The following is a 22773-nucleotide window of genomic DNA, read 5'->3' as shown; positions in this document are numbered from 1 at the left end:
TTCCCCAGGCAAGAACACTGGAGTGGGTTGTCATTTCCTTCTCTAATGCGTGAAAGTGAAAGGGAAAAATGAAGTCACTCAGTCGTGTCCGACTCTTCGCGATCCCATGGACTGCAGCCTACCAGGCTCCTCCACCCATGGGATTTTCCAGGCAAGAGTACTGGAGTGGGGTGCTGGTGGGAATTAATCAGGATAGCTTCACTGATGGCTCAGTTGGTAAAGAGTCCACCCACAATGCAGGAGACCCAGGTTCAATCCATGGGTGGGAAGATCCCCTGGAGAAGGAAATGGCAACCCACTCCAGTATACTTGCCTGGAAAATCCCATGGACAGAAGAGCCTGGCAGGCTACAGTCCTTGGGATCGCAAAGAGTCTAACACAACCTAGCAACTAAACCACCAATCAGGATAAGCAAGGGATGCAACCCAACCCAGAAATGACAGATGGGGGTAACTGAGAAACGTGTGCAAGATTTGAAAGTTATCATTTACAATATGTTTCATTTTGCCTTCTGCCTTCCTGCGGGATCAAATAGAAAATCTCTCAAAAGTTCTTGATATTTTTGTTCCCACTGGTTCTTTAAAACTCTGTACTGGAACTAGAAACACTGCTTCCTTGAGCTTCTAAACTGAGGAGGACCCATATGGCTATACTTGGAAAGTTAAGGGTCAAGACTGACTCAGGATTAAGTAAAGAAACAGGTCAGTTTGAAAAAGTTCTGGACTTCTCTGGTGGTCCAGTGGTTAAGACTCTGTGCTTCTAATACAGGGGACACAGGTTCGATCCCTGGTCTGGGAGGTTCTGCATGCTGTGTGGTACAGCCAAAAATAAAGAAAAAAGAAAAGGTTCACCAAAGCCCAGAAGTGAAACCAGAAAAACGGCCCTTCATCTACCTCCTCACCTCCCACTACCACCCCATCTCCTGCTAATGCTGCTCCCAAATCAGCCTCTGGCCTGGGAGCTCAAGTTCTCATGGAAGGGGCTGAGGGAGGGTATTAAGAAGGCCCCATATGGAGAGAGATTTTTGCCTTAGGCAAAATGTCCTCCCTTCTTACCACTCACCCTAATGCCTGTCCTCTCCTATACTCACACATGACTTAAAGAGTCTCAGAAGAAAGCTCTGGAGTGTGGCAATCAAAAAAGAGAAGAGAAAGAAAGGCGGCAGAGCTTATCCAAGGAATTTTTCTAAAAGTACCAACTAGACATTTAGATTTTTATTTTCTTCTATATCATTTCAACCCTAAACATTTTTAAGCTAAAACATCTTCAGGCATTAAAATACCATTTCAGGAAATCATGTGTCTGAGATTAAAAATGAAGTGAAGTGTTCGTCGCTCAGTCATGTCGGACTCTTGGCAACCCCACGGACTGTAGCTGGCCAGGCTCCTCTGTCCATGGAATTTTCCAGGCAAGAATACTGGAGTAGGCAACCATTCCCTTCTCCAGGGGTCTTCCCAACCCAGGGATCGAACCCCGGGTTTCCTGGCAGATTTCAGGCAGATTCTTTTACCATCTGAGCCACCAGGGAACAATACATGATACTAAATTTAATATTTTGAGGGCAGGGTTATAGAAAATTATGCAAACAGCTTATTTTTGTTTATTACAGTGAATATCAATATATCATTTAAAGTTTCCACAGCTTCTGTTGTTCTTAGTTTCTATATCTTTGCCTTTTTCAAATCTAAAATAAGTTTCTGATGCTATATGGTTTTCTATATTATCATCTGTAAACTTTGAGGCATTATTAAAATTCAGTAGTTAACAGAACTATTTAATCTGGAAATATGTATTAGCCGAAGACACCATTAGATTTATTCTCATATATAGGGATCAGGGAAACAAAGGAAAGAAATCCAATTATTTAAAACAGTAATCCCTTAACACTGGGATTTTGTTTTAATTATGAAGAGTGTGTCTTACTAAAAACAAAACAAAGCCTATCCTTTATGGGAGAAGCCCCATGTTTCTCTAGTGAACATTCATGCACGCAAGATTTCCTATAGAAGACTTCAACAAATTAATTTTGCTATTCTTCAATTTCCCATGACATAATTGACTTCTTAAAAAGAGCATCAAGTAAACAATTATGAGCCCACCTGTTCATGATATCACACCAGGCACCATACAAAGTTAATGAAAATAGATTTCGTTTCCTGCTCCACTCCACCAAGACAGTACAGGCACAATTTTCTGTACTAAAAACTAACAACAAAAAGGACAGGCAGTGATAAGTACTAAAATGACAATTGCTATATAGTCTTTGTCCTTTAAACAGGACTCCTGACATACCCAGTACCTGAAAACTCTTTTCATGAATATCTTCCCCCATCCCTATGGCTCCTCAGTGCCTTGCACAGGGTAGAAGGGTAGAAGGGTAGGAAGCCCTGACTGAAAGTAAATGGGCTGCCCCCCAAGAGGCAAGAAAAGTCACTGGGGCCTTCCCTTAGGTGGTCCTACTCCCATCACACACAGAAGAAAACTAAACCACCATTCGAGGAAATTACGCTCCTCGTTGGGTCCAGCCCACAATCCCACTTAAATGGTTCAGTGTTGAGCCCAGAAGGCTGAGGGAAATCTTTCTTTCTCAAGGGACATGGAGGCTCCTAGCTCTCCTATTTCAGACCTAAGAGAAAGCTGTTTAGGCACTCAGTACAACCTCATTCAGGTTTCATCACTGCAACTAAAGCTTGCAGTCGTCCTGTCGCCCCTCCCAGAACTGAGTTTTGGCATGGAAGGCACACAGACAGCTTCAAGGCCAAAGCTGAATCCCAGCAGGTCGAGCACCAAAGGCACCTGGCAAGGGCCTCAGCTCAGTTTCAGCCAAGAGCTGACAAGCAGGGGACAGAAGGTTATCCGATGACGTAAGCCACCCAAGGGATAAGGAGAGAACTGAAGAGCGGCAAGGGCTGCTGAATGAGCACGGAGATATAAATGATGACGTGTTTAGAGTCTAAAGGAGTCCAGCAGCTGATGCACAGAAAGCAGACAAGTAGAAAATAAAATAAGCTTGTGCTACTATCTTGACATAAGCGAGATTAAGGACTAAACCTCATGTATATTTATGTTATTAGGTTTAGAGTTGGGGTCAAATATGTAGGTAATACAACATATTATAGATTATGTCCTCTAATACAATAGAGTTGGGAAAATCTATATACTTTCCACTGGGAAACATGGACAAATATTGCTATTCAAAGACAATTTTGTTTTTCATTTTGTTGTGTTCCAAGTTTATCATAAATACATGATCATATTGCTTTCTTTGAATAAGCTGTCTTGAGAAAGACACTTGAGAAAACCGAGAAGAAAGCAGGAAAGAAGATGCCAGACAATGAGAATCTGTGACCATTGTTTCTTAGTCAAGGTCATATCAAGGCGAGTAGAAGAAAGGGTCCCACCTGTAACAGAATCGATGGCTTAGGTTCTCTGAAGTTTTGCAGTCTCCTAGAGGAAAGATTTCACAACCATGTCGAATCTTCATTTCCTTTGCCTTTGTCTGCCCTTACACATTCATTGAAAATTAGCAATTAGCAAAGGATATGAATTGACCAATGATACACCACAACTACTACACACTTTTGTAAACTTAGAAGATGTATTTCAGAACCATTAGAAAGCGATCTGGGACCTCACATTTTGGATGCTAAAAGACCCACGAAAAGGGCACGTCTTTAAAGTATCAATGACACAATCATGAACAGAGAGTTTTAAAATAATGTACACAGGCAGTTCAATTTATTTCTGAATTATGTCATAAAGCTGAGTCCAAATGTTTTTTAATTAACATCACCAGAAAGTGAGCCTACTCTAATGAAATACTGGAGATTTCACGTTAGAAAGTGACTGACGGGTCAACTTCTGAAAAAGAAACAGTAGATACCACCACAAAACTAGCAGATGTTTCTTGGGGTCATTTGTACAAAAACATAAGCATATGTTAAAGAAATCTGACACTATCATGGAATCAGTTGGTGTCTACAATAATAGCAGCTCCTTATGGCAATATGGTAATATCCGTATCAAATGCACAACACATTATGTTGCAACAGTATGTGCAGACAAAAGAGCATCAGTGGCAGCAACAATGACCAGTCTTTTCATTAAGGTGAAAAAATAAAATTAGAAGCTTACATCCAGGGCATAATATCGTTTAACAGTAAATTGAACATATACACATTATCTTGAATTTTCAGAGTTTCCATTTAACTGATTTTGTTGAGATTCACATAAAGACAGAATGTTAACCAAAGAAGAAGACGAAAGTCTTTATACAAGTCTCTAACATGAGTTTTCTTCAGTTTACCCTAGAATAATGAAGATAGTTACTTTAGAAGCTAATAGTAATACTTGCTTAGTACCCCATGGACAGAGGAGCCTGGCAGGAATCCAAGGGATCACAAAGAATCAGACAGGACTGAAGTGATTTAGCCCACATGCACAGGTTCCCCCAGAAGATGTTTCCATGACATGAAATTCATTAAAAGAGTAGGTTTGCTCCCAGTGTAAAACAAACAACTTGGAAAACGACAGATTTGTCTTTCTTTCAGAAGCTAGGGTATCAAGACATTTTTTCCCCCAAATATGAAAAATGCTAATTCAAAGAAATGAAAATAGTGATTTTTGAGAAGAATATATTTCTACTTTTAAAATAAGAACATATTATAAATCACATTTCATGACAAAAATGTATCCACATTATTTAAAGTATTTGGGGTGTGTGTGTGCACGTTAGCCACTCAGTTATGTCCGACTCTTTGCAACCCCATGGACTGTAGCCTGCCAGGCACCTCTGTCAGTGGAATTTTCCAGGCAAGAATACTGGAGTGGATTGCCATTCCCTTCTCCAGGGGGTCTTTCCAATCCAGGGATCAAACCCAGGTCTCCTGTATTGCAGGCAGATTCTTTACCTTTTGAGCCACTTGGGAAACCCTAAAGTATTTAAATATTACTAAAATAAGTAGGCTATGAATGGGATTTCAAAAAGGCATTATAGTCACCAAGATTTTAACTGTAACAAGTTTTCATCTGTATAATGAAAACCGGAACAAAACATATACTACCTCGCCCTTACACTTTCAATACATGAAAACACGCCTAAAATAGAAGGAAGCCAGTACACGCTAACAGTTGTTCAATTTTATTGATCTTATTCTTCCTGCACAGATGGGCACTAGAAACTACTTTGAATTATGTGCCTGGAACATTTACCAAGCTTAGAAGTTTAATTTGGAACAAATATTATTTGTATTAAACAAAAGATTTCATGATATAAATGGATGTTTTTAGTTTAAAATGATAAACAGTTTTTATACATATAAAAGTTGACAATGTGATTTCACTGATTTTTTTAATATTTCAATAATACCAAATATTACAGTTGTACAAAGATCATAACTTTATTTACCAATATTTAATGAAAAATGTTTTCTGAAAATAGCTTTCAACTATTTTTTTCCAAGTAGCCCCAACCTAATAAGAAATGGCACAGGAGAAGAGAGCCCGAGGCTCATGGAAAACACAGATCTTAAACTAACTAGAGTTCAATCTATAATCCTTCAGGAGCAATTTCTCCAGTGTACGTCTTTGTTCAAGCTTTCTGTTTCCCTTCTGTTTGGACATTTTGCTAGTCCCTAGCATATCTGATGCTTGGTAGAATACATTTCGAGTGGCATAATTCTTAGACCAGCAAAACAAAAAAGCAATTTTAGCTGTGTCCAAGATGCATTCCACTGTCCAAGCTAAAAATCTCAGCATCACCCCTGTGCCTTCCTTTCCCCTCAAACCCCACATCCTCTACATTCGATCTTTGCCGATATCCCTTTGCACTTGACCTTACCTCTCCATCCTCCCTGCCACATACACACCTCCTCCTGGATCTGCTGGTGGACTGCCCACTGAAATGGGCTCCTCAGTCTAACCTACCCCCATTTATAATCCAGCCTACCCCTATGGCTGTCTTCCTAAAACCCAATTTCACCTACTTTAAAAAACAAAAACTTGAAATCCTCTGACACTTTGTCTTTGCTGCCCCTTACTCAACCTTCAGGGTAAAACACCAATTTCCTGGCATGATACTCAAGGTGCTATGCAAACTACTGACTTACACAAAGCACTCTCCCTACAGGCTATGGCTTTATTTTCCATGGAGGTCAAAGCATTCTCGCCAAATTTTTCCAAAATGTTATTTTCCTATGATGGTTTGCTTATTCCTTTGTACTGCCAACTCCTAGCCATGTTTAAAGGTCTTTACGCCTCTCTGCAACTTTCCCCTACGTCCTCCTCCGCCACTCAAACGAAATGATTTTCCCCTTTCGCTACACTTCCGTGGTTCTTTATAATTCCCTGTAAGTAATACTTCAAGTGCACATAAAACAGATCACCTAGTTATTTTGCTGATAAGCCTCCTTGCAGATTGTGAATACTTTAAAGCAAAAATTGTGACAAATTGAGTGTAGCATTCCTAATACCTATCAGACACCTAGCACACGATTGTTGCTCCCTAATATTAGGAGAAATAAGCTAAAAACATGAATGATTTATGAGAAAAATAAAAATTAAAAGTATGATGAGATACCATTTCTTATCTCTGACTGTTTTTTTAAAACAATGTCTGACAATATATCTTTTGAAGAAACGACACAGAAATAGGTGCCCTCCTACGATGATGATAGAAAAGCAAAATAACACAATCTTTCTCAAGGGACTTGGAAATATTTGGCAAAATTATGTAGGCAGGAAGTAGATGGGAAACCTCTGTACGTTTCACTAATTTTGCTGTGAAATGAAAACTGCTCTAAAAAGTCAGGTTATTTAAAAAAAAAAAAAAATATAGACTTCTCAGGTGGCTCTAGTGGTAAAGAACCAACTTGCCAATGCAGGAGACATAAGAAACCCATGGGTTCAATCCCTGGGTGAGGATGATACCCTGGAGGAGGGCATGGCAACCCACTCCAGTATTCCTGCCTGGAGGATCCCGTGGACAGAGGAACCTGGAGTCCATAGCATCACAAAGAGTTGGACATGACTGAATCGACTTAACATACATTAAAAAATTATATAAGGTATTTATTGAGTCAACAGTCCCACTTGTAGGAATCTATTCCAAAAATACATTTTAAACAAAGATATGATAAGTTTTTAATTACACCACTATTCACAATAGCAAAAATGACTGGAAACCACCCAAGTCCTTCAACAGAGAGAAGGTTTAGTAAACTAAAGCACACAACAGATTATTGTGCAGATACAAAAGGAAATGAGGACCCTCACTACATACCTCTACCAAGTGATACATCGGGAATACTGTTAATTCAAAAAGAAATCAAAGTGGAAAAAAAGCATATATGGTACACTCCCATGCACTTAAGAAGATGGGTAGGGTGAGGTAAGTAAAAGAATATATGTATATGTTTGCTTATCTAGGAATAAACCAAAAAATTTAAAAGGTTTACCAATAATAGGAAGGAAGGAAAAGGGTAGAAGGGACACAGACAAAAATTGTGCTTCCTAGAGTATAGCTTGCTTAGTGAATTTGATTTTGGAACCATGTAAGTATTTTACATAATTACAAAATAGGATTAAAAAGAGCAATGCCCAAAAATAAAAGCAAAAATGAAACAAATAATTCTGCATATTGAGTTGGAAGTATAACATCACAGATAGGACTGATTCCAACTGTCTTTAGAACACAGTCATTTGGGGATTTCCCTCGTGGTCCAGTAGTTAAAAATCTGCCTGCCAATGGGGACACAGGTTCAATCCCTGGTCTAGGAAAATCCCACATATCATGAGGCAACGACTGAAGCCCATGTGCCCTAACGCCCATGCTCTACAACGAGAGAAACCACTTCAATGAGAAGCTCGCACATCGCAATTAGAGAGTAGCCCCCATTCACTGCAACAACAGAAAATCTGCATGCAGCAACAAAGACCCAGCACAGCCAAAAATAAATAAGATTATAAAATATACAGCCATTAAAAATAATAATAATAATCTGACTACACACAGCACATACTCTGGGCTTCCCTGGTACTTCAGCTGGTAAAGAATCTGCCTACAATGCATGACACCCTGGTTCAATTCCTGGATCAGGAAGCTCCCCTGGAGAAGGGATAGGCTACCTGCTCCAGTATTCTTGGGCTTCTCTGGTGGCTCAGATGGTAAAGAATTCATCTGCAATGTGGGAGGCCTGGGTTCAATCCCCAGGTTAGGCAGATCCCCTGGAGGAGGACATGGCAACCCATTCCAGTATTCTTGCCTGGAGAATCTCCATGGACAGTGGTACCTCGTGGGCTACAGTCCATGAGGTCACAAAGAGTCGGACACCACTGAGCGACTAAGTACAGCACGTACTCTAAGTGCTATGTCCCTAAAAGCAACAAAAATAAAATTATTACAGAATGATCTTAAATGGCTGGCTCTCATTAATTACATTGTTGACAGTAGCACTGGTGTTATTATTCTGTGATCTACATTTATTGCAAAGCAGTAACGATATTATTGCAGTTGGAACACAGAATTTTAAGGGTAGGAACAAAGAGAGAAATAAAAACTTTTAATCTTGAACTTTTACTGGAGATACCAGCATAATTCCATAGTGCATCTATTCTTTAGGGGAAAAAAAAAATCATGCTTCCTAGCTCTGCTTTCAGAAAAACCTAGGAAATAGGACTATATAAGGAAAGTACTAGCAATGAGCACACCTGGGCTCAAATTGGGATCTCTAAATACCATAACTCAGTTTAAGAAATCAGGCATCCTTGATGATAGGCATGAAACGTTCAAAACAGGCCTAGAATATATTGGCATTTCAGAAAGCAAGGGAGTGAACAGAGACATCTAAGAAAATGTCAAAAGGCCTCAGAAATCAGTGCAAAGTGGTTCCCATTGGTCCAAAAATACAGAATCGGGGCAATTTGAGCATTAGTAAGAAGTGTCACTGCTATGAATTGAAATATATTTAAATAACTGAGTTCATAATGATAATAATAAACCTAACTGGTCACAGTGGCTGCTGTGATTTTCCCTTTAAGAAAAAACTTGCTTCTCTGCTGCAATGAATGAAGTTAGGCAACAACCTCCAGCTACTGGTACCTTTCAGTTCAGTTCAGCGGCTCAGTCATGTCCAATTCTTTGCGACCCCATGAATCGCAGCACGCCAGGCCTCCCTGTCCATCACCAACTCCCGAAATTTACTCAGACTCACGTCCATCGAGTCAGTGATGCCATCCAGCCATCTCATCCTCTGTCGTCCCCTTTTCCTCCTGCCCCCAATCCCTCCCAGCATCAGAGTCTTTTTCAATGAGTCAACTCTTCGCATGAGGTGGCCAAAGTACTGGAGTTTCAGCTTTAGCATCATTCCTTCCAAAGAAATCCCAGGGCTGATCTCCTTCAGAATGGACTGGTTGGATCTCCTTGCAGTCCAAGGGACTCTCAAGAGTCTTCTCCAACACCACAGTTCAAAAGCATCAATTCTTCAGTGCTCAGCCTTCTTCACAGTCCAACTTTCACATCCATACATGACCACAGGAAAAACCATAGCCTTGACTAGACGGACCTTTGTTGGCAAAGTAATGTCTCTGCTTTTGAATATGCTATCTAGGTTGGTCATAACTTTCCTTCCAAGGAGTAAGCGTCTTTTAATTTCATGGCTGCAGTCACCATCTGTAGTGATTTTGGAGCCCAGAAAAATAAAGTCTGACAATGTTTCCCCATCTATTTCCCATGAAGTGATGGGACCAGATGCCATGATCTTTGATTTCTGAATGTTGAGCTTTAAGCCAACTTTTTCACTCTCCTCTTTCACTTTCATCAAGAGGCTTTTTAGTTCCTCTTCACTTTATGCCATAAGGGTGGTGTCATCTGCATATCTGAGGTTATTGATATTGGTACCTTTAGGACCCACCTTAACTTCACTCTTCTCAGGCAGCCCCCAGCCTGTGACTGAACACACAGATTTGGCCACTTCCACCTAAGGCAGGTATGGAACAACTGATTGGTTCAAGATTGAGAAGGGGCACAATAGGACGGTCTGCTGTCATCCTGTTTGTTTAACCTACACACTGAGCACATCATGAGAAATGCCAGGCTGAATAAAGTTAGAAGCTGGAGTCAAGACAGAAGGGAGAAACATCAACAACCCCAGATATGCAGATGTTACCACCTAATGGCAGAAAGCGCAGAGGAACTAAAGGGCCTCTTGATGAGGAGGAGAGTGAAGGAGCCGACTTAAAACTATTAAAAAAAAAAACTAAGATCATGGCATCCGGCCCCATTAGTGCATGGCAAATAGAGGGGGGGAAGGTGGAAGTAGTGTCAGATTTCCTCTTCTTGCACTCTAAAATCACTGTGGATGGTGACTGCAGCCGTGAAATAGAAGACATTTGCTTCTTGGCAGGAAAGTTATGACAAACCTAAACCGTCGAGGCTATGGTCTTCTCAGTGGTAACGTATGGTTGTGAGAGCTGGACTGTAAAGAAGGCAGAGCGCCAAAGAATTGATGCCTTCAAACTGTGGCGCTGGAGAAGACTCCTGAGAGTCCCTTGGACAGCAAGATCAAACCAGTCAATCTTTACGGAGATCAACCCTGAATATTCACTGGAAGGACTGATGCTGAAGCTGAAGCTTCAGTATTTTGGTCATCTGATGCTAACAGTTGACTCACTGGAAAAGTCTATGATGCTGGGAAAGATTGAAGGCAGGAAGAGAAGGAGGCATCAGAAGATGAGATGGCTAGAAGACATCACCAATGCAATGGACACGAACTTGGGCAAACTTTGGGAGATGGTGAGGAATAGGGAGGCCTGGAGAGCTGCAGTCCATGAGGTCACAATGAGTCAGGCAGGATTGGGCAACTGAATCCCAGCACCACCTAAAGCAGGACTCCTAAGGAGCAGTCTTTTCAGATAAGCACGATAGGCTGAGGTTGTCCCCGCCCCTGCCTGCTTCAGCCCTCTTTACAGGAGTCAAACTAGTATCACAGCCTGGAGGTTATCCCTCCCAACATGCTTCCTGCCCCTTTCGTTTTTCACAGACAGTTGCCCCTACAACGAAACTTTCATTTTCCTGTGAAAAACTGCAGTCCAGACAACCTAGTTTGCCCAGAAAACACTAGCAAGGAAAACATTTTTAAAGGGAGAGGAATCTGTGGAATCAAAGATATAAAGACACAGCAACCAACTGCAACATGGATCTTATTTAAATGTTGATTTAGATTTAGAAAAGGGAAAGAGAAACAATAGAAGACAATGAACACTACCTGTATATTTAAGGACACAGGATTATTTTATATTGGAATAGTGACTATACTGTGTATTATATTGTGTTCTATGCTTTTTTAATCCTAATCTTCTAGAGATACATGTAAGATATCTATAGAAGCAATTCTATGATATCTAGGAATTGCTCCCAACTATTCCAAACAAAGGAGGGAAGTGGTTAGGGCATGAATGGAACAAGACTGACCTTGAAAACCATTCAAACTCAAGAACATGTCACATTGAGCCTCGTCCTCACTGGATTGAACATGAAGGCTTATTATATTATTCTTTCTACATCTGGCTATGTTTGATGTTTCCTATAATAAAAATATTGGGCTTTAAAAACTTTCATTTGGTCATTTACTCAGGAATTATAAGTGAAAGCAATGGAATATGCTCTCTACGGTGGAACTGTCATGAAGGCCTGAAAAAACCAGATACTCTTGTCGTAGTAAGGCTTGTTATTTTGGTTTGAACCATGATGCTACCCACTTACTCTGACATAACATAGACTCTTGAAGGTGTTAGGAAGAACTCTTTCCTACTGAACTGAGGGAGCAGCATAACCTCCTGGGTACAGTGTGGACTCTGGAGTCAGGCTGCCTGGCCTGGCATCCCAGCAACTCCATCACCAGCATGTCCTTGGGCAAGAAAGGTCATCTCTGGGTCCCAGAAATAAAAATCCTATCTGAACTACGCAGTCTTGTTGGGAAGATTAAACAAGACAATATACTTCATACAGGACTAAACGTTCACTATTTTCAGCAGTAAAGAGTCCTCCTGCAATGCAGGAGATGTGGGTTTGAACCCTTGGTCGGGAAGATCCCCTGGAGGAGGAAACGGCTACCCATTCCAGTATTCTTGCCTGGAGAAACCCATGGACAGAGAAGCCTGGCAAGCTACAGTCCATAGGTCAGAAAGAGCCAGACACGACCGAGCAGGCATGCATTTTCAATCAAACACTGGACATGGATCCAGAGCAACAGTGGTAGTTTCCAGAACACTGTTCCTGATGAAAATCTTGGAATGTATATATAGGAACTCCCTAATGTCAGCTGGTACATTATTTAAGACTTACCTGTAGGCTTAGCGTAAGTCCATAGCACTATGTCAGCTGTTTTTAATATATCCATACCTGTCCACCTGTTTGCCTGCCTCCCTGTCTCTGGATTCTGTTACCCATTACCCTGAGGGTCTTCAACTTCTGGTTTACAGGCTAAAAGTCAGCAGAAGGTTTAATTTCCCTCAAACGTCACTTCCCTCCCTCCTTTCCCTCTTATCTCAATACATACTGACTTTGGAAAACATAAGGGCATATAAACAGCCATGGCTACCAAGAGTGCCTTCCCTTTGCTCACTACATACATGACCAGAACTCACTTGCCCAGCACACACTACCCCATCACGGGCACAGTACTTTCAAAATTCAGCAGGAAGACAGTCACATGGAAAGCATTGGAGAGGACTATGTTGAGGACTTTGATGATGCTTATAGACTTGTCAATATTTGAAATGTAATCAAATAACCTAGTCAAGTAATGAACCAGGCAGGATTAGGGATAAGACTCAAAATGAGTATTTTAGTATTTAGATCACAGTGAATTACGTCTTCTACATCCCTGGCCCTTTGAACAAAGATGGTTCACCTTCCCAAATTACAGAGACCACAGAAATGCCCAGTCTAGGCAATAGCATCTTCCTGTGTACCCAAGCTACCCATCGATCCCGATTATTTACTGCCATGGCTCTTTGATTCTTTAGCTCCATCAGGTTCATGCTCCTGCAATTCACTGTAGGTCCTCCCACTCCAGCAGATCCCACATGAATCAGCCTCTCTGGTTTACCAACCTTGATCCAGTCCATCCCCATAATGAGTTTGTACATCCCTTGCCTTCAATGCAAGTACCACTTCTAGGAGCATATTTCTGTGTCAGTGGTGACCCTACATACCCCCTCATGGAGGAGGAGTGAGAGGAAGGGGACACAAAAGTAAAGAAGTTTCTTTTAAGTGCTTGTCTTCATATGGTGCCACATGGCTGTGGTGTATTTAGGAACACCACCAGGATGCAGACTTTCATGGGGTCAGTGTACACAGGCGAGGACAGCTGTTTCAAACCCACAATCATTATAGTAAGAAACCAATCAATTTAAGTAAGTCATGACATGAGCAATAAAACAATGGTTTTTTACAGACAAAACGTTATCAGCCAATTAATTCATAATAACAAATAAAAGCATGTTTTGGGGGTCACAAAATATGTTAAAAGGTTCTGCCACTTGGGAATCTCTGGACTCAGAGATCTATCTTTAAACCAGCAGCTCAGATTGGATGGTAATTCAGTCCTATGTTGAGATTAACTATTGGAAAACTATACCTTACTATAGAAATAAAGATGAAAACCCATGCCTGGGAATCAAAGTAATAAACGTTTCAACTCTTCGTATGTCTGTGTATTAGAGCTGTGTTTTAAAATCTGATCACCACTAGCTGCATGTGGCTATTAAATTTATTAAAATTAAATAAAATTTAAAATTCAGTTCCTCACAGTAGCCATGTTTTGAGTGCTCAGCAGTCACAGGGGGCTGGTGGTGAGCATATTGGACAGTGTAGATACAGAGCATTCGATCGGCACAGAAATTTTAACAGAACAGCCATACTTAGAGATTCATTCTATATTTTGTTTTTCTGTGTGGACTAATGTACATTAAGAAAAAGCTAAGTATTTTTACAACATGTGCTTTATACAGTATTTACACAATAGGTTAACAGGACTGTCAAAGTATTTAAAAACTTTATAAACATCATATGCAGTTCCTTGCTAAGCTTGATTTTTCACACCCATCTTCTAAAAAGTCCTTCAATTTTGACATCTTAGGAACACACTAATTTTTTTAAAGAAGACTTTTTTTTCTTCTTCATATGTAGACTGATGAATCAAAGCACTGTGTTTCACTAATTAGTCCTTTAATAATTTACGTGAGTAATGGGTCATTTTGGGGTTTAACCCCTACTTCCATTATTCCTGACCAACGGTTCACCAACAGATGTCTCACTTTGGATGTACACAACAGAGCCCAGGATCCGTTTCACGTACATCTGTTCCCAAACGGCTTAGGCAGATTAATACTTAGAATGGACCCAGCTCTGCTAAGTCCCAGTAATCACTAACTCTTGTTGTTTTAAAATTGATTGGGTTTTTCTCATTTTCACATTTTTCCACATTACCTGTCATCTTGAAAAGTTCCTAACAAACGTTTATGTAAACTTAAAGCATGAGAAAATCATTAGCTCCCTCAAAAAAAGAAACACTTCCAAGATCTTATTATGAAGCCCACCCTTTTCAGATTTTCTGGTTATTTCTCTAATTCAGCTGAGCTCAAGGGCATGGAAGGAATAACCCTTTGAAAAACACAACATGAAATGGTGTAACGTGAGGTAGGAAGTCTAAGAATAACAAGAGAATTGTAAACCATAATTAAGATTTGAAGCCTTCATTGTCTTTTTTAAAATATTTAAAACATAATATTTTCATGATAATCAAGCATATTGTAAGATCCTTGCCCAGGAATTTAGTAAGAGGGTACAGGAAATGAAGTTGAAGAAAGGCTAAGCTAGTCCTTTTGTCCATCATGAAAAATCTGCTTAAGACTAGCCTTGACCCATGATTTTCTATCAGAAAATGGTTTCTTTCTTTCCAAAGACAGAATCTGTGCTGACGTAACAGTCCACCTCTCCTTATCTGGCCTTGAAGCCAGGGAAGGGGAGCAAGAAACTTGGCCCATATTTTCCACGTAGTTATTTCAATTAGAAATTCATTAGGGCTATGAAGCTTTGTTGTAAAATACAACTTCCACACATCCAGGAAGTTGATCATTGAAACCTTATTCAGATTTATTACAATGTCCTAACATCAAAAGCCTATAAAAACGGATATTTTCTATAAAATGCAGCTTCAGAGTTGACGATTCTTAGAGATCATATAATGCAAATGATTCATTTTGCAGATGAATAAACTGTCATTTAAAGGGGTTAAATAACTTGCCTTGAATCAGTTACACCCTTAGGTGCAGACAGGACCTCAGGTCTCTTGGTGCCCACTCCTGAAACCTTTCCTTCACCAGATGGGAAACTGCAGACAGCTGGAGTAGAGAGCCTGTAGAATATCCTGTCGTGTTTTCCATACTTCAAAGTGCTATTCGTTAGTAATGATAAAGGTGCCCAATGTGAGACAGCAGAGAAAGACTTGTGGGCATTTGGCATTCTGGTCATAGAGATCCCTAAATTGATCATTCTGAAGTGTATTTCATATCAGCTTCATATATATGTACTTCATATATATGTATATATATGTGTGTGTATATGTGTGTGTATATATATATATATGTATATATATATAAAAGAGCTTTATATAGTCTAATCCTGCCAATTGTTAACTCTCCCTAGGAGTCGATTTTCCTTTATGAGAAAACCTCATAACCAAATCTTACAGTTCAGTAAGCAGATCCTGCATTGAGGACGCACAAAAACGCGTGTACTTTTCTGCTTCCTTCTAACATTTCAAATAGGAGTTTACCACTTGTTAAGCACATATTGCTAGAAGTTTGTCCCTGATTGAGACCTAGAATCATGCCCACAGGCCATCAGCAATCATTTTGAAAATGCTGAACTCTGAAAACATCTGATCCAGTCACAAGATAAGCTAAGGACTAAATGACAAAGCACACATATTGGTCCACGGCATTTGCCCACGTTCCCTTTCTGAGCTCTCAATTTTTGACACCTTACGCCTGGTCCCAGGCACCATGCTGGGGGCTAACACTGCAGCCTGCTCCGCCTATAGGGTCTTGCGACCCAAACATGCCTGACCTCTCTCATTTGACCCGAAAATCCTCACCTGACCCCTCTTCCATTTCTTCAGGATTTCACACTACCCTAGGGCACAGACAGCTAACTTGGTAATTAACATGAATAAATGCATGATTCCATAAATAAAATGACCATAATTAGAGATTCCGATAAAAAGATCATTGAGGCACCACTGCAAGCAATAATGAAGTTTTCTGAGCAGATGCTGCCCTTTTGTGTATACAGTTTGTATTACAGATGTGACAGCCTGGTCAATCCATGCCCTAGTCATAGATTGCTTTCTTTTCCATCCTACAGCTGAGCATCTGACCACAATGCTCACAGTGGAGAAGTGGGCCCACATTAGCTGAAGAATGTTTTTGTAAAAAGAGTTCTAATGCTTTAACAAAAGGGCTGGGGGATATTGCTACAGGTGATGAAAAGTTATTAAGTAGCAATGTAGTAATCAGATTACAAAGCAATGGGCAAAGCTAAAGTTCATGAGACTAGTTAACAAATTCATTCATGGAACAAATTTTCATATGTCAGGCACTCTTCAAAGTGCTGAGTGTAAACAAAACAGATTTTCTGATCATCCTCCCTCTTCTCCAGGTAGATCCCATCTCTAGGGGCTACACCATCAGCTCCCCGGGTCCTCAGGGATTCCAGTTTGGTCTGAATTATACAACCAGTTTTCCTGGTTCTGAACTTTGCAAATGGCAAAGAACGGCATATCTCAGCCTCCATAATCTCCAATTCCTATAATGCGTGTGTTAGTCAATCAATCATGTTCAATTCTTTGCAACCCCATGGACTATAGCCCACCAGGCTCCTCTATCCATGGAATTCTCCAGGCAAGAATACTGGAGTGGGTAGCCATTCCCTTCTCCAGGGGATCTTCCTGGCCCAGGGATTGAACCCTGGTCTCCTATATTGCAGGTGGATTCTTTACTGTCTGAACCACCAGGGAAGCCATAATCAATTTCATATTTTCCCATAATAAATCTCAAATAATATAAATATACACACACATTGTATTGTCTGTGTGTGTATATAAACACATACACACATATATATATTTTCACAGTTCTCATTCTCTGAAGAATCCTACTACATGTCATTATAAATAAGGCAAAACCCAGAGAATGCAGAACTCTAAGAGTGAACCTTAATGTAAACTATGGGCTCTGGATGATAATGATGTCAATGTAGGGTCATCAGATTTAGCAAAGATACAACCTTGGTGGGAAAAGGTACGACCTTGGTGGGAAATACTTATAATCGGGGAGGCTATGCATTGTGGGGAGCAGAGGATATATACACCTTCTGCTTAATTTTGCCCTGAACCTAAAACTGCTCTAAAAATAAAGTCTATTAAAAAAAAAAAAAAACCACTAAGGCACTACGAGTTTTAAAAACTGAATGGTTTTGCAAACATCTCCTATAATAATAATGTCCAGCAGCAATCCAACCCCACCCCCACCCTTTCCTGGAACAGCCAGGCACTGGCCAGCAAGGGACATAATCTGCCCCCAATGTCCTCCCACACCACCTCCTTCCAGATATGGCTGTAGTTTTCCTCCATTTCCTCAACCAATTTCACTTGTCTTCCATCACACTCAACTAGGCTAATTCCACGACAGAGAATGTTTCTCACATTTAAACATATCTCTTATTTTACTTTTCCCACTCTTATTTTATTAAGTAAAACAATGGTTTAATAACTAAGCTTTTGGACCTCCAATATTCAGGGGCCCCAAGTGATATTTGCAAACTAGGTGTTAGTTACAAAGAAAAGATGGTGCAGCTAAATGAAGGCAAAGAAAACCAACATGTTTTAGGTCAAAATCAAAGATCAACACTTGCTACCTTTAGAGTTATAACTGTCCGGATGGCTTTTAAACAGCCAGGAATACTAATTCAGCCTACTTTTCCTCCACCAGCTCTCCGTATATAAAAGAGCATTTTACTGCTTCATACATACCACTATTGCAACACAGATTTGAATACCTCCTTTTGCAATGTCTCACTTTATTCCTATAGTATTTCAGCTTCATTGTAGATTAAAAAGACCCATGTAGGCCAATTTAAGCTCTAATGGTAAACTTCTATGTCCCCCAAATTCAAACAGACTTAAACAGAATTCTATGCCCATATCCCTAGTTTTTAACTCAAAGATGTAGAAAATACCCCACCTTGCTTTTTCAACACACCTGAAAACATTTTAAATTAAAGTCAAAGGCAGTTTCAGTTAAGTAAGATGATGGCATCTGGTCCCATTACTTCATGGCAAATAGATGGGGAAACAGTGGCAGACTTTCTTTTTGGGGGCTCCAAAATCATTGCAGATGGTGACTGCAGCCATGAAATTAAAAGACACTTGCTCCTTGGAAGAAAAATTATGACCAACCTAGACAGCATATTAAAAAGCAGAGATATTACTTTGCCAACAAAGGTCCAACTAGTCAAAGCTATGGTTTTTCCAGTAGTCATATATGAATGTGAGAGTTGGACTATAAAGAAAGCTGAGCACCAAAGAACTGATGCTTTTGAACTGTGGTGTTGGAGAAGACTCTTGAGAGTCCCTTTGACTGCAAGGAGATCCAGCCAGTCCATCCTAAAGGAGATCAGTCCTGAATGTTCATTGGAAGGACTAAGGCTGAAGTTGAAACTCCAATCCTTTGGCCACCTGATGCAAAGAACTGACTCACTGGAAATGACCCTGAGGCTGGGAAAGATTGAAGACAGGAGAAGGGGATGACAGAGGATGAGATGGTTGGATGGCCTCACTGACTCGATGGACATGAGTTTGAGTAAACTCTGGGAGTTGGCAATGGACAGGGAGGCCAGCGTGCTGCAGTCCATGGGGTCGCAAGGAGTCAGACACGACTGAGTGACTGAACTGAACTGAGGCGAGCACCTCAAGTGCAGCAGAAACTGCCTATCAGAATGAGCTCTGAGTCCCTGACTGGTCCGTTTTGCTAGGTTTTTGTATGAGAAACTGTAAAATGGTGACGTTTCTCTAGTCTTTAAGGTAAAAAGCACATTGTGTCTTGTTTTCCAACAAGGGGAAGGCATATTTTTTTTAATTTCCGAAGTTATCATTTAGAAGAAGTGTTTACTACATCCCAAGGCTTCCCCTACATCATCTCCAGACTAAGTCTTGAAACACTTCTATTGTACAGAATGATAACACTCTCTAAATAGTTTAAGTCAAAAGGCAAATACTCCTAAACAACACGATGATTCTAAAGCCCATATTAAACAACAAAAGCTTCTAGAACTTGGACTTGATTCGAGACAATGGCAAGGAATGTGAGGGATGGAAAAGTCCAGAGGGACCAAAAGCTCAAGTAAAATTTTCAGAAGTCAGCAAAACGAAAGTTGGATTCGGAACCCACGTGTAGGTATACTTTAAAACGCTTATACTTGCAGCGTCGCCGTAAGCAGTTGAGCAAAACTCGGACATGGAGGGGAGACGTGGGTTACCTTCCCGCATTTGGAAAACAGCACTCCAGTATTCTTGCCTGGAGAATCCCAGAGACGGTGGAGCCTGGTGGGCTGCTGTCTATGGGGTCGCACGGAGTGAGACACGACTGAAGCGATTTAGCAGCAGCAGCAGCAGCAGCAGCAGCAGCAGCCCTTTGGGGGGCTCGGGGGAGGGGGGCGGAGTGTGACGTGGGTCCCGGGACGGCAACCCAGGCGGCAGGAGCGGGCAGGCAGAGGCCCCGGGGGGCGGCTCGGGCTCCCCGGGTCTGGAGGGAGGAGGTGGAGGCTTGGGGACGCGGTCGCCCGCTGGGACAGAGGAGGAGCTTGCGGGAGGCGGAGGGACGGCGCCGGGAGGAGGGTGTGAGGCCGGGAGAAGGAGGAGAAGGCGCGGGGACCTTCTGACCAGGACCACGCACCTGTGAGACGCTCGGGTCTGATGGGCTGCCACCTCAGGGCCCGCTCGCTCAGCACCACGTCGCAGCTGTCCCTCCCGATCTCGAAGATGCCCCGGAGCAGAATCAGCTCGGCCGCCGCCTCGGGCTGCCGCCCGGACGCCCACTGCGCCGACGGCACGGCACCCGCCGCCGGGGGCGCCTCCTCCTCCCGGCCGCCCTCCAGGGCGCTCACCCGGCCCCCGCGCCTCCTCCGGGGCATGGCGGAGCGCAGGCTGGGCCCGAGCCGGGGTCCCGCGGAGGCCTCCGAGGGAGGAGGTGGAGACCGCGGCCGCCGGGGTTCTGGCGGCGTCCCGCGCTGCCACAGCAACCGCGCGCGGGGCAGAAACCCGGGAGGGAGGCGGGGCGGGCAGGCGGGGCCGCCCTGACCTAGTCCGGCACCTGGGCCCGCCAGCCTCCCGCCGCTGCGACTCACTACGAAAGGACCCCAGTCCTGGAAGAGGAATAAGTGGCTCCCTCCGCCTAGTCCCTGTAGTTCCTTGAGATTTTGCGCATACGTTACCCGCCGAAGTATAGGCCGGCGCTTCTCAAACGTGGACTTGGCGTACTCCCGGCCCCCGGCCCGGCCATCTTGTTAAAATGCAGATTCTTACTGAATTGGTCTGGGACTAGGTCCCCGACGCCGTTTTTAGGAAGCTCCCAGGTGATGCTGCTGACCCTCGGAACACACTTTGAATTGCAAGGACATAGCCCTCTGTTTTTTCACCTGGTTTCCCGCGGGCTCCCCTGGAATGCAGACGTCGTGTTTTATAACCAGGCTTGCATGCCCTCAAGAGTTAGCTAATCTATATGCAGCTGGTAACAGAAAACTCAATCCCCAAAACCCTGAGAGAAAGCCAAAGATCAGTCAGTCCCTGGTTCAAATAGACAAAATTTCGTTCTAACAAATTTAACGTTAAAGGAAGAAAGTGAAAGACAGAAAGTGAAGTCGCTCAGTCGTGTCCGACTCTTTGCGACCCCCATGGACTGTAGCCTACCAGGCTCCACAGTCCATGGATTTTCCAGGCAAGAATACTGGAGTGTGTTGCCATTTCCTTCTCCAGGGGATCTTCCTGACCCAGGGATCGAACCCAGGTCTCCCACATTGCAGGTTAAAGGAAGATGCCTCTATAAAGGTAAGTATTAAGGGTCCCACGTTCCCCCAGGATACCTCTGCAGCCTTGTCTCTGCCTGGACCTAATCCTCCCCGAAGAGAGATGACAAGCATCAGAGCTTGTTCTCCTAAAGCCTACTGCTGTAATACAGCGTTACCTGGAAATGAGGGGGGCACTATTTCACGATAACTGAAATTCATGAATTTGCTGTTAATTTGGAAAGCGCAGAGGCTGCTGGCCCGTGGTTCTCAATCATGACTACACATGAGAGTTACCTGGGGAATTTTTTAAAGTCCAGATACCCAGGCTACACTCAAAGACAATGAAATTGTAATCTCTGGGGATAGGACAAGACTTAAGGAGTTTTTAAAGCTCTCCAGATGATTGCCGTGTTCAGTCAGAGCTTAGTGTCAGTACTTTAAGCAGTGTATTAATAGGAAACTGACAACTTGGGATGGTGAGACGGGGAAAGCGAGTCCTCCGCAAGAGGAGCAGAGTGGAAAGTAAATCAGCAGGCCAATATAGATATATAGAGAGACACACAGATAAATAGATATCATCAGAATAATTGTACTGAGGAAACGCTGGGGAGAGGAAGTTAAATTCACTGAGTGGTGAATCTAGCTCGACGGTGCTGGTGCCTAGGACCAGTGACTTCTGAAAGGCACTTGCTGCTCATTCTCCCCTTGGGCCTCAGCAGGCGGCAGAGTCAGACAGAAGCTAATGGTAGCAGGAGGAGCGTCTCAAAGTTCCCTGCTCAAACTTAGATTTCAAAAACAGGAGGATGGAGCCCATAGACCTAGCCAAATCCCTTTCGGACACAAAGCCCCTGTGTGCCAGTTAAGCTAGGACTTACTGTTTAATGCCCTGAAAACAAATACCCAAGCTTCCAGGCAAAGCGGGGAAGAGCCTCAGTTTGATCTAATGGCAGCGAGCTGTTTCTTGGAGGAGAAGTGCAGCTGCTGCTTAACCCCACGCAACCTTCAGGTGGCTTAGCTCAGCACTCATTAGTGGGGAAGGCTAGTGCCTTCAATAGGGTGAGTTGCAATTCCGGGGTCAGCATCTTATATTCACAGCTATCAGAAAATCAACACAATTAGAACTCCTTGGCATTTTAAAAGCTCACTGAAGGCAGTGGCTACTTCTTAGGACCTTTGCAAGAGGCAAGTTGCCATTTTTCAAGCTTCTGTTGGGCAAGACAGCCAAAAACATTGGCTTTGCCTTTTTTGAGGATGAAGGTACTGGTTATGTCCAATTCTCTTCCTTTGATGGACTATTCTCTCTCAGAGTTCTATCCACAGGATCCATCTACACCAGCCTCAATACCATGGCTTTACATACTATTCAGGGCTCCTCGAGTGATGTGGTCACCCCCAACCAGTCCCCTGAACTTCAGATGCCATGTTCAACTGCCTATCTTTGCTAGTTGGCCATTGAACGAGCATCTGAAGTATACTGTCTAAAACCAAACATGGTTTTCTATCACAAACCTGTTTCTCCCAAAATGTTCCAAATCTCAGCAAATACTGTCATCAAAATCCTTGACTTCATCCATGTTTCCTCTGTAGTGAGAAAAATAAAGAAAACTTTGAGGTATATTTCATTTCTTTGAGTCAACATATATTTTGGA

The 22773-nt window shown here is 42.3% G+C and overlaps 1 protein-coding gene across 1 annotated transcript in view; it reads right to left on the bottom strand.

Moving 5' to 3' along the window:
* Positions 1–20340, bottom strand: part of CERKL (ceramide kinase like) — a 136567-nt gene extending 116227 nt beyond the window's left edge. The window contains exon 1 of the mRNA XM_027556185.1: positions 20014–20340. Within this exon, the coding sequence (XP_027411986.1) occupies positions 20014–20251 (238 nt within the window). The 5' untranslated portion in view covers positions 20252–20340. The remainder of the gene's footprint in view (positions 1–20013) is intronic.
* Between the last annotated feature and the right edge of the window lie 2433 nt (positions 20341–22773).

Source organism: Bos indicus x Bos taurus, chromosome 2 (assembly GCF_003369695.1).
Source record: "Bos indicus x Bos taurus breed Angus x Brahman F1 hybrid chromosome 2, Bos_hybrid_MaternalHap_v2.0, whole genome shotgun sequence".
Classification (NCBI taxonomy): Eukaryota; Metazoa; Chordata; class Mammalia; order Artiodactyla; family Bovidae; genus Bos; species Bos indicus x Bos taurus.
Note: the sequence above shows the minus strand (reverse complement) of the source record. Positions and strands in the feature narration are given on the sequence as shown.